The sequence below is a fragment of the Suillus plorans genome (assembly GCF_016647745.1).
Source record: "Suillus plorans strain S12 chromosome Unknown HD556scaffold_37, whole genome shotgun sequence".
Classification (NCBI taxonomy): Eukaryota; Fungi; Basidiomycota; class Agaricomycetes; order Boletales; family Suillaceae; genus Suillus; species Suillus plorans.
In genome coordinates, this window is record NW_024537421.1 from 57,801 (window position 1) to 76,465 (window position 18,665).

At 48.2% G+C, this 18,665-nt stretch overlaps 3 protein-coding genes across 3 annotated transcripts; 1 reads left to right on the forward strand and 2 right to left on the reverse strand.

Annotated features, from left to right (window-relative positions):
* Positions 1–28: 28 nt before the first annotated feature.
* HD556DRAFT_1380090 (uncharacterized protein) lies at positions 29–1,470 on the reverse strand. Its single transcript, XM_041303221.1, has 5 exons — positions 1,050–1,470; positions 808–996; positions 483–584; positions 327–435; positions 29–114 (listed from the first exon to the last, which is right to left on the reverse strand). The coding sequence occupies exons 1-3, from the start codon at positions 1,464–1,466 to the stop codon at positions 483–485; spliced, it is 708 nt and encodes a 235-aa protein (XP_041158906.1). The 5' UTR covers positions 1,467–1,470; the 3' UTR covers positions 29–114; positions 327–435.
* An 821-nt stretch (positions 1,471–2,291) lies between these two features.
* Positions 2,292–6,696, forward strand: HD556DRAFT_1481818 (uncharacterized protein; the record flags this gene model as incomplete). Its single annotated transcript, XM_041308640.1, has 22 exons — positions 2,292–2,389; positions 2,451–2,544; positions 2,747–2,857; positions 2,943–3,078; positions 3,212–3,268; positions 3,318–3,383; positions 3,442–3,449; positions 3,627–3,756; positions 3,984–4,183; positions 4,224–4,281; positions 4,312–4,379; positions 4,444–4,489; positions 4,549–4,576; positions 4,633–4,795; positions 4,822–5,003; positions 5,056–5,119; positions 5,256–5,346; positions 5,414–5,532; positions 5,588–5,713; positions 5,767–5,791; positions 5,847–5,946; positions 6,234–6,696. The coding sequence occupies 22 exons, from the start codon at positions 2,292–2,294 to the stop codon at positions 6,694–6,696; spliced, it is 2,433 nt and encodes an 810-aa protein (XP_041158907.1).
* Positions 6,697–7,269: 573 nt separating this feature from the next.
* Positions 7,270–9,659, reverse strand: HD556DRAFT_1309347 (uncharacterized protein; the record flags this gene model as incomplete). The annotated part of the gene is made up of 10 exons (XM_041300268.1): positions 7,270–7,653; positions 7,708–7,934; positions 7,988–8,426; positions 8,500–8,604; positions 8,657–8,817; positions 8,869–9,041; positions 9,194–9,207; positions 9,431–9,468; positions 9,514–9,546; positions 9,614–9,659. 10 exons carry the CDS (start codon positions 9,657–9,659, stop codon positions 7,270–7,272), a joined length of 1,620 nt encoding a protein of 539 aa, XP_041158908.1.
* Positions 9,660–18,665: the final 9,006 nt, after the last annotated feature.

The following is an 18,665-nucleotide window of genomic DNA, read 5'->3' on the forward strand; positions in this document are numbered from 1 at the left end:
TTAGTAGGGGTTGGCGTTGTCGAGTAACGGTTTTATCACGATCCTTCAATTGTACAACTCTTGATTCGAGCATACCATACCAGCCTGACTGAGATCGACTCGATGCCATCGCAGAAAGAAAGCACAAAGCGATCAAGACCCTGATTTGGTGGGGCGTGGCTAGGTTGTGCGGTACCACTATATAGTACATTGGAGCTTTCGATGTCAACGTCTCGCTTTCGCATGGTGTATGCAAGACGCTTTATTTCGGAACGAAGATCATGATGCAGAATTCAATCAATGAGGGCTACAGACTACTACAAAGAGAGGGGGGAAACACACAATGTGAATAATGATCGACTTGAAAGCGGGTCTACGAGGAAAACGTCCAATAAAAAGTATATTGACGAACGGAGGCCATCACAATATGGTACAACCCGTGCTTTACTGCCCAACCTGTTATGCAAGATCAGTATTATAACTGACGGTGATTGATACGATAATTACATCAGGTGTTTCATCGGACTTGACGGAATCTTGCGACATTGTGCTAGTGTCCATGGACTCGGATTCACACCCGCTGCCGCATTGATCTTCCGAGTCATCTAAACTCATGAAGTCTAGTAAGCGATCTCCATCGACGCAATCATTAACAAGGGAGTGGGCCATGCCCTGGACGAGATCAAGCTGTTCGTCTCCAACGGCGAGCGACGTTATGTCAGGGTTGTATACGGCCGTGCAAAAGTGGAGGCGCTCATCGAGCTCATCCACGTTCCCTCTGGAGATCCCATGTAGTGAGATGTCCCAAGGTTCTGATGCAGCATTGACATATGCGTCGCCGTCGTCTTCAAGAACCATCTGAAGAAATCTTTTGTGTTCTTCGATGGCTTGGATTTCCCAAGCTGTTGTCAGAGCACGCATGCGCCTCCATTCAACATCAGCTTGTTTCGTGGCGACGGCTTGCGCAATTGCCTCGGGAGACAGGGATTGCAATCGACTTTCGAGTAAAACTTTGCCCTGGCATGCTGTTGGATTATCAAGAAGTTGCGGGTATGCATCGGTTAACGTACCTTCTGAGTGTCCGGTAAAGTTCTAGAGTCAGTGGGGGAAAGTTGGCTTGCAGCGTAGCGGCGCTGTAGTGTGGTAGGGTCACGCCTCTCGTAGGGCTTGGGTTGTGCTTTCGCGGAATGTACATAACGAGACAGACTCCGGATTATGGGAGGAGGAGTTACAGGTGCATTTATGTCTTCATCGGATGAATCATAGGGACCGGCGTCAGATAATGACAGTGGTCTTGCACGGCGTTTGGTTGGTGAAGTGGCAGTACGATACGTACGACGAGTCGTGCTATTGGCAATAGCCAAGGAGCGATGGAAACCTTGTTCGTGGTCGTTCAGAGGGCCATTCGCTACGCCCTTGTTTGGCCCTTCATAGTCAAGACGAGAGTGTCTGAAGATGCTCTGAGGAGGAACTTGAACAGCGGCCATACCTTGTGGACTCTGGAGACACTGAGGCTGAGTTTGAAATACTGAGGTGCTTTTTATGAACACGGTTTACAAAAATGGGTTTTGGGTTTTTCCCTGATAAGACTACGGTACTCCCGGGCCCTTGAAAAAACTATGGAAAAGGTGCTTAAGCTATACTAGTGACCTCGAATCAGAATACAGCTCATGAGAAAAACTGCATGAATAAGAGCACGAGAGTGCGGCTTGAGTTCGATCGCTAGATACCTGCCGATTTTGATGTATACTGAAATCGGAAGTTGATTGATAAGGTAACCGCCTATTGTAATGTGTATCGAAAAAGGGACATCACGTCTGAGTTGGAACTTGGCACGACCGGTGAATCAGTAGCTTCCGAGTCCCATCTTTTTGAATGAATTCCCTCCGTTGCCGAGTCTTTCGCAACTGAGATAGTTGGTCAAGTTATATTATGTAATATTATGCTTAGATCATATGTTTGTTCATATTTGGCTCTTATCGATCGTTACTAATAGTACCCGCTCTCAGGCTACATACATCTTACTGAGTACTGAGATCTGAGGGAGAAAAACTGATGTTCTGTGCTACGTAGCCTTGAATTCTCACACTACCAACATTCAATATTAATCCCAGTCAAAATCTGCTGTGACGGGAGAGGGCAGGATATGTTCAGATGTGGCCCTGAGAAGAAAAACACATACGGGTGTATCTCCCTGACTCGCCCTGTAGCCGGACGAAAAGCATTAGCCGGGGCAGTGTCTCTGGCGCTCTCACGTGTCGAAAACATATAGAGCAGTCGATGTAGTAGAAAGTGAAACGTAACAAACGATCATGGTCATCTCTATTCCGCTAAATACAGCAATTGCACGGATGCTAAAGAAGATGCAGGAGCAACAAATGAAGAACCGCGATCTTTGGGCCCATATTATGTAAAAGGTACGTCAGCCTCGTGTACGCAGAGAATTTCATCAACGATCGTCATTCATGCAGTGTCGAGCTTTATGAATATGCATTCATCCGCCACGTTCTGCACGTGCGCAATGATCTAGAGCTGAAGATGTTGAAGAAAATTGGTATCGTAACGGTACGCATTGATTTCAAGGCAAAGTAGCCCATATTCATCCTTGCGCATCCATCAGGCCCTCAATACGACGCTTTGGGGAAGCATTCCTCGTGCGTCCGCTACCTTTGACTCGTTGCTCACAACTAACAGACAGATCTCTCAGTAATCGTGACGTTTAGTTCTTTTGCTACCGCATCTGTGTTCTCGTCGCGACCACTCACAGCCGGCGTCATCTTCCCTGCGATCTCACTGTTTATGCTTCCTGCACGCTGAGGAGCTGCAGCAGAATGCCCTCTTGAAGGTGCAGAAAAGCAGTCTGGACGTCGGTGATGAGGTTGGCAATTCTCTAACTACTTATGATTATTTTCACATTTGTGATTGGTGCTTTCAATCAAAAATGGCGAATTCCAGTGGAACAGACAAGATATATCAGCTGCTCTGGAAGATATAAACTTGACGGTACACAAGGGGAACTCGTGGGTGTAATTGATAGTGTGGGCAGCGGGAAGAGTAGCTTGTTGTCAGCGATTATCGGGGACGTGCGAAAGACAGAGGGTGAGGTCACCTGGCACCGGCTTTGTTCGGCAATGTAGCTTATGCCGCTCAGACTCCTTGGTGCATCGCATATGCAGGATTTTCTAGGACGTTCACTCACAAGCGAATAAGATTCTTTCTGCGTTGGTTCAAGGTGATATACTTTTTTCGCATGAGTACGATGAGGCGTTCTATAACCTTGTTATCAAAGGTGTGTACATGATTAATTGTGTTAGGTTTGGACTGACCCTTCCCTACAGCTTGTACTTTAAAGCCCGACTTAAATCTTCTCCCACAGGGTGATCTGACGGAGGTCGGTGAAAAGGGTGTGTTTCTGACTATCCTTTTTGTGACCCAATAATGTTTATGGCGTCCGTTCTATAGCCATTACTGTAAGTACTTCGGGATAGTAATGTATCGGCCAAAGGTAAATGATCTCTCAGCTCAGCGGTGCATCCTGCAGGGTTCTCCTTGGTGCTGCCATCGATTCCTACGTTTCCTGACACGTCTTTGGTGAGTAAGAGCATCCGGTCTCAGACTTCTTTCTTTCTAATGATACTATGTGACAGATCATGGGTCCTCAAGGCTTACTCGCAACCAAAGTGCGCATTCTTGTCACTAACGACATTCCGTATCTCAAGTGTTTCGATCAACTTGTTTACCTGCGCCGCGGTATGATCTTGGAGAGTGGCTCGTACAGTGAGTTGATGTCGAATCCGGATAGTGAAGTGTGCAAGCTTGTGTGCGTGTATTTCCATTCACGATGTTCAACGCAATCTAATTGAGTTATGACAGTCACGGCCATGCCACGAGCGGTTCCAATTCTGGAACGACCACACCCGGACGGTCCAGCGGCATGACCACTCCCACTACAAGCGAGGGCCACATGCAAGCTACCCTTGTTGGATAGCTTGAATCTGTATCAGAGAGTGTATCGCGTAGAGAAAGTTTCAAAAAAGCCGTTCTCGCTACGCCGCCCAAGCTGCGCGACGCGCCTTCCGATGGCATCACTAAAGATCACAGTGAACAGGGCCGCGTCAAGATGGAAGTGTACTCGCGGTACCTCCAAGCAGCATCGAGAAAAGGGTTCCTGTTCTTTGTAATCGCTACGGCTCTGCAGCAGGTGGTATCTGTCATATCGACCGTAATACTCAGGCTGGGGCTAGCATGACCGCGAGATGGGTACCAACCCGGGATTGGCTGACCAGTATTTCCTGGGATACGGTCTGTCTAATTTGATGGCAATTTCCTTAGGCGCATCTGCTGCGCTTCTGATTTGGGTTTTCTGCTTGCTTCGGAGCTCAAAGCACCCCCATGATTCGGTTAGTGTTGCGTTCCAAGTATGGACGGAATGTGTTTCATTTGTTTTTCAGATGCTGCATTCAGTCATGCGTGCGCCCCTCGACTTTTTTGAAACAACACCGACAGGACGGTGCGTCAAATTAGTAAACTGTGAAATGATTTCTGAGTTCGAACAATCTCTTGTCGCAGTATCATTGAACTTGTTTTCTCGTGATACGTACGTTATCGATCGAATCCTGGCATTGTTCGCAACCAGTTGTGCTACCTTCCTAGTACTTCCATCAACCGATGGCTTGCAGTAAGATTGGAGTTTGTTGGAGCAGTGATTATCCTCGTCACGCCTGTTTTGGCTGTCTCTGCCGTGGTGACCAGCGACGTTTATGCAGGGTTGATCGGTCTAGTTCTGTCATACGCTTTGAACGCAACAGGTTCACTGGTGAGTGGCTTTCTCTTCGTCCCGAGGCATTGGTAACCAAGCGGCCGCAGAACCGGTTCGTCCGCTCCGCAAGTGAAGTAGAACAGAATGTCGTTAGCGTCGAGCGTATCGTCCATTACGCGAAAGACCTTGAGCCAGAAGCTCCTTATGAGATCCCTGAGAATAAGCCCACCTCTGGGTGGCCCACAGCTGGGGAAGTTGAATTCCGGTGAGTCCGTGTCGCTGTACGCACGAAATTGTATTGAACTTGTCTGATATAGGGAATACTCAGCACGGTATCGGCCCGGGCTTGATCTAGTCCTCAAGGATATTTCCATGACCGCAGTCAGTTATTTCGCCAGGTTTCTCGCATATGTATGCCGACTCGAGATGCCCCAGAAACCGAAAGAGAACGTTGGAATATGTGGCCGGACTGGGGCAGGGTAAGACATTTTGCTGGACTGTGACGATGCTTTTACAGCTTCTTCTTACCCTCTTCCGGATCATTGAGCCTGCATCTGGAGCTATTTTCATTGACGACGTAGACATTGCCAAACTTGGCCTGCATGACTGTGCGTCCTTTTTGAGTTGTCCATTTGGGGACTTGGACACCCCTTGATCTTGATCAAATCAACATAGTGCGGTCCGCGATATCCATCGTTCCTCAAAACCCAGATTTATTTGAGGGCACATTGCGAGAGAACATTGACCCCGTTGGCGAGCACCAGGATGTTGATATACGGACTGTTCTGGAGCACGTCCGTCTTTGAAATACGTTTGCGCTTCTGATGCTTACTGACGACACTTCTACAGGCCCATCTGAAGGCATATGTCGAATCACTTCCTGGGGCACTAGATGCTCCAGTCCAGGAGGCCGGATCGTCGCTTTCAGCAGGTCAGAGACAGCCCTTGCGTTTTGCGAGGGCGCTCTTGCGCAAGGTACGAGCGTCTCTTTTGGTTGATTATGAATTTTCATCACCGACACTCCCTAGACTAAAGTGCTCATCCTCGATGAAGGTCTGTATGAGCGGTATCTTGTTTCTCTGCAAGGTTAATGTGCATGATTCTCTAGCAACATCTGCAGTCGATCTAGATACCGACCGAGCGATTCAAGAGACTATTCGGGGTCCAATCTTCCGCGATGTGACCATTCTAACCATCGCGTATGCGCGGTAAGGTTTACTTGTCTAAGAGCGTGGCAAGCGGCACTGAACTTGATCTCAGACTTTGGATTTCTATTCGATGTAGATGAGTTCTTCATTTCATGACCACCGATATGCTTACTGACTTCATTCTTGTTGTCTATCTACGTCCTGGAGTAAGTCCTCATCACGATATTTTGAGCAGTTCTCTGACTATACTTTGCAGGGAGTCAAGTTTGAACCTAGTTCCTTCAAATTAACCCACGAGATGGTAGTTCTAACCACTGCAAGTTATCCTTTGCTTCTTCGAAATTCAGCGGAGTCATCATACTCATTATTAACCGTCGTGCGCCGCATCCAACGCATCGAATGCGAGGCCGAAGCAGACTGCTACCCTATGTACGGGCCTTGCACAAAGATCCAGATGAATCTGTCGACGCATCCCGTACCCTTTTCCGTGTCCGTTTCTTCGATGAAACAGATCAACCACGGGATAACTTTATCCGATCCACCAGCTTAACGTCCGACATTACCATCTTTGTCACCCGACACCCCGCTACTATACGCGCCTCCTTGGCTCCCCATATCTCCCTTCGAATCCTCTTTAACTCATTGCTCTTCATATCCACCCATACGGCGTCTATCGTCGATCAGCTCTCCGTGTCTCTAAGGAAGACGTCCACTAATCCAACTGCGGCGGTTGGTTCTGTTCCTCTCTTGACGGCTGCCCAACGTGAACGCTTGCCCAGCACAACAGTGAATTTGCATTGGGATAAATAGATTGGATGAAATTGAGGCGAGCATGCTGGAATGCAGCAGTCTCTTCTCCTCCGTATTTCGAAATAAAGAAGTGAAGTAGGTCGTTTACTGCGGCCCTTCCCAGCTCATCTCGAGATGTAGCACTTGGTACCACGTCATTAATGACACCGCACCACGATACGCGTGAGAAAAGGTCCAGTATGAATGAATACTCATTCCAGGGGCAGTTGTGGTAACCCTGTAAGGGCAGAGGTAGAGAGTCAACCCGATGCTGGTGAAGATATTTTTGAACGTCGCACGTCGTGCTAGATTCGTTAAACGTGGGTTATTGTCCACCGACCGTCTCCGTTGAAATACACATCTTTAATCTTTGTAATTCAAACGCCGTATACTGCGGGCTGCTTCAAAACACGTCAACTTAACCTGCAACTTCGACAAACGCAGTTTTGTAGAGTACGTTAGTGGCCCATCAGTGAAGTCGTTTATCTGACCGGCTTACATAATGCTGCCTGTACACTCAACCGGGACGGAATGTTGTTATTGAATTCTCTCACGAAGTTTTATGATGCGAACGAAAGTGAGACAAAATAATCACTACTCAACCGAATTCTGAGCCAGTACTCCGTAGTTCGAAACCCCTAGCATACTGGGCACAGCCCGGATGAAATAGTTGAACCCTGTCTCTTTATCTCCAGTAAACGAGTGGGTGTCCTTTATGGCAGCTGCGTACCAATCCTTATCTTGCTGGCTAGGGAAGGGAGTAACACCTATGCTCACAGCCTGCCTCATCTTCGAACGACATAGAGCTGCAATGAAGCAGATGATATTTCTAATACATGTTTGCCACTTGCCGTCTTGATGGAAGGGGATAAAGCGGGAATACTGCTGGCGCGACAACATGTGTTCCATAAAATCGATGATTGTTAGATGCGCAAATGGAACGCAGAATGTTCGGGATTCGTTTGCGTTAATCCGGATCTAATCAGAACCCGAAACATTAGCGTGAGAGGCATGCGAATACAATCCACCTACCTTTATGTGCCCATCTAGAAACGAGTCGTCCAGCAGCATGGTAGTGACAACGGCGTGGCGCCGCAGGTCCATCTCTTCCTTGCTCTCGGTTATATCAAAGGTTAATTGGAAGCCTGTAAGAGCGCTGCCAATTCGCTCCGCAAAGTCGCGGTGGAGTGTTGTGATGGTGCGCTTCAATTTGCTGATGTGGGCTGCGCCGTTCATCGACCTCCAGTCGTTAATTCCCTCTGCGTTTTTCATTCATGGGTTGTGAAATGAAGATACGGTACGGAAGGCATACCGTTTGCATGACGGGCGACGACGTCGTCCAGAGCTTTCTCGGCCCTCGCTGTAAGCTCATCTGTGGTAGGGAAAAACCCCTCCTCAAAGTTCAAGCTCGCCATCTTCGTGGCAGCTTCTTCGTTCACTTGTATGAGTAAAGACTGCGATACAATGGCGATCGAGTTCGACGTCGTTGCCTTGGACTTTCTTGCACGGGGAACGTCCCTAGGCGCAGCGTTGCTAGAAGTCCGTTGCTTGGAACTGGGGCGTTGGATCCTGGTGCGCTTAGTTGCGTCATTGTTGACAGGCAAAGGCAACGTCGAGCCAAAAGAACCTAATGATAACTGGCGCTGTGACTGGGCGTGTAGGATGCTGTGATTACCCTGACTGGGCTGTAGCTCCGGGTTCGTCATGGCATTCGAGTGGTTACCGCATGCGGACACCTGATACTGCAGTGACTGCATAATTGAAGTACCATACCCTAGATTGCGAATGTGAATCGGTGAAGACAACCAAAGTTTGAAGGCTTACCTCGACTTGGGCCGCTGTGCATTGACAAGGTATCTGAAGCACCCTGTCGTTGAAGACGAGGCCCATCTTCAGATTCCAGAAATACCGATGGCAGTGCCAGTGGCCCTGTTGGCGAACGAAAATCGCTATTTATTAACGAAAATGCTGGAGGGTATACTGGTTGGGCCTGGGCCCCCGAGCCTGAGGGGGTAGCTTGGCCTAGGTCACTAGTTACGGATGGAAAATGGTACTGTTCAGCCCGATAAGCTGTGAATGACTCCGATGGTTGTAGCAACTGGCTGCTACCTGGCCAGTACGCTTCAGCGTTGGTACCGAACGCTGGATTGAGGAGTTGAAATAGTCCGGGTGAGTCATGAGACTTAATCTTACCTTGACTCGTATTCAGACGAACGATCGGGCCAGTGCTCGCGCTTGTTCCACCAAGTTCGAATGCTCCTTGCTCCTGGTACTGCGACGGTAATCGTAGTATAGCTTCTACTAGCTTGGACTCATCAATGCGAGCTGGGCTTAATTGATGGTAGAGCTGATTTGCATGATGATGCCTATAATCGTGATCCTGCCATTGCCCAGCGGGCCACGACGGGTCTGCCATACTAACTTGAACTCAATTGTTGACCGATGGAACGTGAGTACCAATACTGGTAGTAGTAAGGATTTGAATCCATCCGATGGCGTTAAAAGTAGCTGTACATACCTTCCGATGTAGACCTGCAAGGTCACTGGAGGTCACGGCGATGACAGAGTGAAAAAAAAAAAATGTCCGAGGTTTATACTATGGTGATAATCACCGTGTGCCAAATGGTGTAGTCATTGATCACGATTGCAGGCTGGAGCCGGCTAAGGTTGGTAAAGACTACCATACTGTGCCAGACCCAATGCAGATGCTACTGAATCTTTAGTCGTTTCCTGCCTCGAGTTCAATTTCACTTACCTCACTTAACTTCCTGCCACAATGTGCCATGGCGGCAGCTAGATATGAACAGTGCTGGAAAATTTGAAATTCATGTCGCTTACCTACTAGGAGGTGTTTTGGGGGCCCAAAATGGACTAGAGTAACAACATGAGGCTATTGAATGGTTCCCAAATAGCGCCGCGATCAAGCTCCGAAATTAACCAGCGCTCTGCAATTTCATTCCCATGATGTAGTATGTGTTCTCCATGATAGAACTGCATATTATATTTTAGGGTACTGGATGTAATAATTTTTCAGAACGATGTCCTTTTCCAGGCAATGTGCAAGAACTTTGATGCTGACATGGAAAAACCTATTTTCTGCCGTAGTGGTCCATAGAAGCGACATTAATATTGGAAGTCGTCCGAGTTGAGTCAGGACGTAAGTAGGGCCTCGCCACCACCGGCGTAGTGATGTCTCGACTGCCCATCTTTCAAGTTCCAGAGTTAGCCAAAGTGTCATGAACTGCCACTGTGACTCAACTCACCGTCGGACCGATTCCGGATAAATCATGACCAATGACCTGGTGTTGAATTTCATCGGGACGACTCGAGGCCTCCCGGAAGTCTATTAGTACTACAACTAGCAGTAAAACAATGACTCTATGATACCACGGTGACTGTACTGAGATTTCTAGTTGACACAGCGGCATTGATCCACCGTGAGTGCACTCAGGCCCGTACCATCACACTGCCAACTTCAAGTTGACTCGGAATGGCACGCTGAGTGTGGCACGGCGGCTGCCAGGGCCAATATGGTATATATATTCAAGTTGAGCCAACGGCTCGGAACCTGGACTCCTCGGCGGAGAACTTGAACTTGACTCAGCCTCAGGTGCAGGCGTTCGCGTGACCACTGACAAGGACTCGGACTGGGCGCAACGTCGTGAACAGATGCAGCCGTGGGGTCCTGAGGTACTAGTATTGTTCCAGATCAGGTAACCTGCACTGGACGGCGTTGTGAGCAATTACATGTACAAGAAGAAGTTCTGAGGTTGCGCTCTCATATTTACCCTTTTGGATATTGATGCGGTTTCATATCTGAGTCAGGAGGCCCATCACACGGGCAGGGTAGGGGGCGGCACGATGCTGATAAGACGAGTCAGGTGCGACCAGTAAATTATTATAATAATATCCTTAACCTGATCAGATTGAACGACTCAGAGGGTGATAATTTCAGAGAAAACCGTATCTAGATAAAGTAAAGATGGATACGAACTTCGGCCCAGATCTGAGAAGACAACGATGACCAAATAAATCGAATGTTGTACTACATAATTCGACTTGTAAACACAAAATCATCAACGTGTTTCCCTGAAAGTCATGTGCCACAGTTTCTCTGTAAGTTGCCAATTGATGAGCTCAGCGCTCACTGTGTCCACGTCGCGTCACGCTATGGCGGGTGTACCTGCACCCTCCCATATGTAGTAACTAGTAGGGGTCGGCGTCAAGTCGGCGTTACCGAGTATACTTTGCTTTGTTCAGTATAGATTCGAGGCCGTATCAGTTTCGATCATTCGTCTGTACTACTAGTAGACGATCGTTTACGAGTTTTAACAATTTACCGTTTTATCACGATCCTTCAATTGTACAACTCTTGATTCGAGCATACCGCACCAGCCTGACTGAGATTGACTTGATGCCAACGCACAAAGCAAGCACAAAGTGATCAAGACCCTGACTTGGTGGGCGCGGCCAGGTTGTGCGGTGCCACTATATAGTACAGGGGAGTTTCCGACGTCGGTATCTGTCTCGCTTTCGCATGGTTTATGCAAGACGCTTTTTTTCGTAACGAAGATCATGCCGCGGAATTCAATCAATGGGGGCTACATACTACTACAGAGAGAGGGGGGAAGCGCACAATGTGAAGACGTCCAATAAAAAGTATGTTGACGATCAGAAGGCATCATAATATGGTACAATCCGTGCTTTACTGCCCAACCTGTTATGCAAGATCAGTATTATAACTGACGGTGATTGATACGATAATTACACCAGGTGTTTCATCGGACTTGACGGAATCTTGCGACATTCTGCTAGTGTCTATGGACTCGGATTCACACCCGCTGCCGCATTGATCTTCCGAGTCATCTAAACTCATGAAGTCTAGTAAGCGATCTCCATCGACGCAATCGTTAACAAGGGAGTGGGCCATACCCTCAACGAGATCAAGCTGTTTGTCTCCAACGGCGAGCGACGTTATGTCAGGGTTGTATACGGCCGTGCACTGGAGGCGCTCATCGAGCTCATCCACGTTCCCTCTGGAGATCCCTTGGAGTGAGATGTCCCGAGGTTCTGATGCAGCGTTGACACGTGTGTCGGCGTCATCTTCAAGAACCATCTGAAGAAATCTTTTGTGTTCTTCGATGGCTTGGATTTCCCAAGCTGTTGTCAGAGCACGCATGCGCCTCCATTCAACATCGGCTCGTTTCGTGACGACGGCTTGCGCAATTGCCTTGGGAGACAGGGATTGCAATCGACTTTCGAGTAAAACTTTGCCCTGGCATGCTGTTGGATTATCAAGAAGTTGCGGGTATGCATCGGTTAACGTACCTTCTGAGTGTCCGGTAAAGTTCTAGAGTCAGTGGGGGAAAGTTGGCTTGCAGCGTAGCGGCGCTGTAGTGTGGTAGGGTCACGCCTCTCGTAGGGCTTGGGTTGTGCTTTCGCGGAATGTACATAACGAGACAGACTCCGGATTATGGGAGGAGGAGTTACAGGTGCATTTATGTCTTCATCGGATGAATCATAGGGACCGGCGTCAGATAATGACAGTGGTCTTGCACGGCGTTTGGTTGGTGAAGTGGCAGTACGATACGTACGACGAGTCGTGCTATTGGCAATAGCCAAGGAGCGATGGAAACCTTGTTCGTGGTCGTTCAGAGGGCCATTCGCTACGCCCTTGTTTGGCCCTTCATAGTCAAGACGAGAGTGTCTGAAGATGCTCTGAGGAGGAACTTGAACAGCGGCCATACCTTGTGGACTCTGGAGACAGTGACTCAGGCTGAGTTTGAAATCCAAATTTTTAGGATTTATAAATGAACAAAATAAATCTTATCAATAATGATAAATTATTATACTGACTCAGGTGATGGTTTACAAAAATGGGTTTTGGGTTTTTCCCTGATAAGACTACGATACTCCCGGGCTGCTGGGCCCTTGAACAAACTATAGAAAAGGTGCTCGAGCTATACTAGTAACTTCGTACGGCTCACGAGGAAGAACACTTGCTTGAGAGATTTGAGTTCGATCACTGGGTACATGCCGGTTTTGATGTACAGTGAAATCGGAAGTTGATTGATAAGGTAACCGCCTGTTGTGATGTGTATCAAAAAAGGGACAGCACTGTCTGAGTTGCACCTAGTTGGCACCACCGGTGAATCAGTAGTTTCCGAGTCCTATCTTGCGGATAGTATGAAGGACCGCATTGGACTAAAATGTTGACTCAGAAATTCACAGGTCACGTTGTAACTCAACTCAACAATTTGCAACTCAACTCGGTCACGTGGCAACTCAACACAACTCAACTCGGTCATCATGCAAGTGCAATCCAACTAACTCGTCGAACTTGACTCCATGCCCTCGTGCTTCAACCATAAATCTCGCAACATCAACATTTTCCACCCCATGATCTCCTTGAACACGACTTGGGAGACCATGGACGTGAACAATCTGTCGAAAAAGATTCATGACGGTGACTGCTCTATTGTTATTGTGTGGCCGGAGTCCAGTGATATAACGAGAATATCCATCAATGAAACCATGCACGACAATCTTCCACCGGATCAGACCTATAAAATCATGATGGTCTGATGTGCATCATAATAAAAATTAACATACCATGCTGTCCATCATGGTGTGTCAAGGAGTTGTACCCTTTTACATTGTAAACTCGGCGGGTAATGCGACGCACACCAAAGGCAGCAACAGGCGGACCATGAACACGAGAGTATGATGCTTGGATGCGAGAACGAGGCACAATGACCCCCATGTGGCGTAGCTGGCCATCTATCATGCGACGTCCAAAGCGGGGATACTGAGTGAGAATCTGCAACATGATGGCATCGAGCTCATCATCGGGGAGTGAAGATTGTGCTGCAGTAGATGATGTATAATATCGAAGTGTCTCGCCTTCATCATTAATGAACTCGACATAAACTGGATTCCCAGGTTCAACAATTTCATGTTCTAGTGCCCTCCGTCGCACAGTGCGCGGTGCTACACCCAATAGAGCACCAAGCCTCGTTGGTCCTGCAAATTGAAGGGCTGTAGCTAAAACCTCTGGGTCAATCTCAATTCGAGGACGTCCACGTCGACGAGTATGAACAGTGGAGACCACTTCAATAGGTGCCATGTCAGGTTCATCAGCTGACCGGTCTTTACCTTCATCAAGGTCCGCGATCATAGCATTCAAGCTATCATTCATGGTGATGTAAGTGGCCTCAGGGACTAAATCACGATGCTGAAATATCTTAGTAGTGTACTACAAGTGTTATGGTTGCGTGACTCACCAAAGTAATGTCATTTTTCGAATGTTCGCATGCTTCGACATGCAGTTGGAGTCGGGCAGCATCTCCGAGCTGTGTGAGTAGGGCAACCCGAACATCTTCTTTGAGCTGGTTGAATGCAAGTATGATGTTTTGCAGGGGAAGGGGAAGGCGTTCGAGTTCGAATGACCGGTCCTCCATGGTGGTTGAGGGCAAGGGTGTATTAGCAGGGACCTAGATAAGGTCACACAAGGGCAACAGTGCCAGAATAGGGTCAATCAGTCAATTCATGGAAGGAACGAGTACAAATGTAACACTGTATAGTATACAAGGTAAGGCAATAACTATGCAGGGAACCTGGCAGCTGCAGAGTACATGATAGCGGCATTTATAAGCACGTGCACAATAGGCATCATAGTGCCATTCGTAACGCATTTTCTAGTGACCCTGCGTTCGATCACTCAAATATGATACACGAGTAATCCTGGAAAAATTCAGGTCGTTATGAGCTTTTGACATTGCGTTCACACGGAAGCACGCTTACCTGAACTTATTAGATTGGTTGAAAGTGTCAGAACAAATAACGCCGGGATCCATTGTGCAGTCTGATTGGTGCAGTTGTTTCCACCAGTCGCCCAGGAAGCGTAGTAGGGCACGAGTATAGCAGCCACTTCGATAAAAAATCAGCACACAATTTCCCAGACACAGTAGCGACCCAACCTGAGGAGCCGCACCACAGTAGACTTGGATCCATGTTCAAGACAAATGATATCTATGACCAAGTGCTTGAGCGAATTCAGCAGGTAGCATCAGGTGTAAGAGGCAAGGAGGCAAGGAGCTCACTGCGGTACTCGATATCAACAGCAGAATTGCCGCCAGAGCGATCGGGCGATTTGGGGTAACACGAGGACCCCATTTTATATACCTATGACGAAAAGCGACCTGTGACTTCATTTTACATGCGCATGAGTGAAGTGTAACTGCAAACAGAGAGTAAGGTTGACCAAAACACAGCGAACATTAATACATGAACGAACCATGATATATCTGATACACGGCGCGCGATATCATAGAGGTCCCAGACCGGCCAGAATCTGGACATTTGCCATTAGTAATATAGACACATGAAGACTCTGAGTCAACTCACTAACGAGTTAAAGCATTGCAAGTTGAGTTGATGCGATGAGTTGGTAGATTATGTAAGTTGCCACATGGACAAGTTGGAGTTGAGTTGAGTTGAGTTGAGTTGAGTTGAGTTGAGTTGAGTTAGAGTTGAGTTGCCACGTGAACAAGTTGAGTTGCAGGTGAGTTGAGTTGATATTTGAAGGAGTTGACAGGGTTTCGGCCGAGTTATATTTTGTCCGCCACGGTCCGTCATAGGATTCCCTCCGTGGAACAAAGGATCGAGTCTTTCAATTTTTCGCAACTGCCAGAACGAAATGAGATAGTCGGTCAGGTTATAGTACACAGGCACCTTCATCATAACATGAAGATGCATGATGCGACATGTGCGCGTAGTACTGTCTGCGCTGGTATTCTGATCTTCAGCTTTCCAGGATCCATGATTGACACGCGACCTTGAGCCTTCCCGCCATTAGATCTACGAGCCGTTTGCTTAGTCCGGGCCATGGATCGAGTTAGTGCTAACTGAAAACTTTCAGACTTCGATACAGACTCGAGACCCAGTCAGCAACAGTGTCAATGTAGGTCAATGTTTAGTACTGAGTGCTTTTGTCGAGCGTTTTACGACAGTTTTAGCGTCACGTGTGGATTACGTGACCTTCGAGATTATCACTGCGAAGGATTGCACGGTTTGTCGGTTGGTTCACTCGGCGCAGGCGGTCGAGCGGCGTCTGTAGCGAACGCTAAACGCAATCATGGCGAGTTTTCTTGGCGATGAGGCTCCCTACCTGACATTCTATGTAACCATCTAGAACCGCATTCTTTGTGCAGCTTGTTTCAAGAGCTAAAGAAACGGTGCTGTCATCAAGTTTGTATTTTTTAAATTTTCGACGGATCGTGTACTGATAGTACGCCGTCCTAGCGTAACATGGAAGGATATCACATTCATTGACGCGACGTTCCCTATTTACGTGAGCCAAAGGTATGTTTAGATCCTTAAATCTACTGGGACCAAAGTGTGAACTTAATGTTTCACGTATAATTGTGTCTCTTCCAACTTAACTTATCATAGGACGGCCCGCATCCGAGCTTCTCATCCGCCACGAGACTCGCATTGGAAACCTCCTGTTCGATCACTTTGTGGGCGTAATTAACGAGTAGGTTACCACTTTCTTCTGTCATCTATTCACCTTGTATCACCGACCCTTGCTAGTAACGGCTTTCTTTTCCTTTTCCGAAGCATTAATTAAAAATTGCCAGGTACTACGCGTCATGTGCAACAGGTAAGGAAAGGGTTATTCTGACCTGTATCCTGACACGGTTTTGTCTCCAAATTTCGTTGCCAAACCCCATTCTAACCTAATTTCATAGCGACCAACGTCGTTGTGAAGAACGTCGTTGTGCGCACACTCAGTGGTACTCCCGTTGCTGCAATATGCAATTCCTCCACGGTACGCGCTGCCTTGGAGTGAGTGGTTACGCGAGAATGCTGATCTCGGAGTGAGATTGGGTTCGTATGCTCGAACGGTATACGTCACCACGCAGGCCAGTTTGCAACACGTCACGTGCACGAGTTCTTTACACTTAGGATCCAGTTCAAATTTCAAAGACTCTTGGATTCATTAACTGAGCGGTCGGCTTCATTATTCATTTTTGTGTGAGAACCATCCTAGTCAGTTTATTAGCAGCGAGAGCCTACCAAAATTCCAGGCTTTCAGGAGCGTGCGACTATCCTTCCAGAAAAGGAAGTTTCGCCACTAACCCTCCGATTCGGCTCTTCAGTAAACGACCACCACTTACCTTCTTATACTCGGCACTGGAGCAGTTGCAGACGCACTGGCCACGGGCATCAAGCAGACGGGTGAGTGCCTGGCGTTGATTCGAGGCGCGCCCCTTCCTCCACTTTCTTGAGGATGTTTCTTTGGCACTTGTCAGAGGCTGGTTGTGAGCCTCACGCCGTGGCGACGTTGTGAAGCTCGGTACGGCCGTTTGCCCCGAAGCTGAGCGACCACCGCGCGGACCAAGGTCACGCAGCTCGGCAGTCGCGCGGGCTTGGTGCGGCCGCTTGCCCCCAAGGTGAGCGCGCTGCTTGGCCTCGAGCGCTGCGCTTGGCTGTCGCAGAAGCTCGGTACGGCCGTTCGCCCCGAAGCTACCTGCGCGGCATTCGCCGTAGGTTGTCTGTCGCTGAGGTTGGTGTTATTATCGTATGTACCACCTATGTAACTGACGACCTCCGTAGCTGTATTCTCTACAGGCGTACCTGATGTGTGTAACTGACTTCGTCTGTCGCTGAGCTGTGTCTGCTACAGCAATGGGCTCGCCCAGCTGGAACCTATGGGAGTTGTGTGGCTCAATGCATAGCCCTTGAAGTCCACGTGCTGGCCAGAGTGCTTCGAATGCTCTTTGGAGTTCTGCAAGCTGGGTACGCGGTCTCTTGAAATCTATCGTCGTCCTTACGCATTATTCGTCCAGAACCAACCTCGTAGAGGATCTTGTCAGTTCCTGCGGAAATTGAACGGTGGGTTAACCAAAATGCTTCCTGTGTGTAGACGTGAATGCTGTTTTTCCTGAATACGGCTAAGATTGTACAGAAACGCTCCAAACGAACGCGCAGCCGTACCACTGCGATCCACGACGCCGGAATGGCTTCATCGAGTCCGCAAGCCGAGGTAAGTGCTCGAACTCGCTATCCCAGTCCTTCAGCTTTCTTAGAGGCGCTCAGGGCACGTTGCATCTCCATCCTTGCAACCACAACAAGCATCCCGCCACATCTGATATTCCAAGTGACTCCGTGAACCAAGGGCTGTCCGGAGAGCCTGCTCCGGAGGTATTTCCATCAAACACTCTGATTTTCTTCCCTAATTTTGGTGGTACCGCAGGTTCAGACTGCCTCTGGCGAGGAGGGAGGATCTGATCCCCAATTAGTTGACGCCAAACTTCAGGGTGCCCGTGATGGTACACAAGACGTGCGACTTCTGTCGCATCTGCCATCGACAACGGCCCTGCGGATCTTACTGCTGCAGATGATTTTGAAACGACGTATCTCTAACCCCTCAAGATTATCGATGCTGTCCTTGAGAAGGTCGCAGACGTATGGGTCATTCTTGTTGTTTGAAAGAGAGCTAATCAAGTTGTATAGGTAGGTCCGTGCGCAAAGATGGCGCTGGGTGCGCTATCTGCTGCATTCAAGGTATGTTTGGTTTCTCGCGGAATTCAGTTTCCTGCTCAGAAGTTCTAATTCCCTGAAGATCATAATCGCGCAGGCACAGCGCGACCAATCGAACGTTAGTCTTCTCAAGAAATTGGCTGAAGTTTACTGCTTCATGGCTCAAGATGACAGTCTTGAAAAAATTGAATCGGGGCGCTGAATCGTTGAAAAGATCGTTCACCAGACTCTTGAGTGCGCCAGTTTCATCAGGGACTATTCGGAGACGAAGAGCTTTTGTCAGTCACCAAGCTATCGTAATTGTATATGAACCTTATACTACATCGTAGGGAAGAGACTCGCGAAAGACGTTATCTCGGAAACTGATAACACGATCAAACAGTACAGCGACGCTTTGGACGGCCCTATGCAGCAACTCCGGGACCAAGTCGATCGGGACGTGG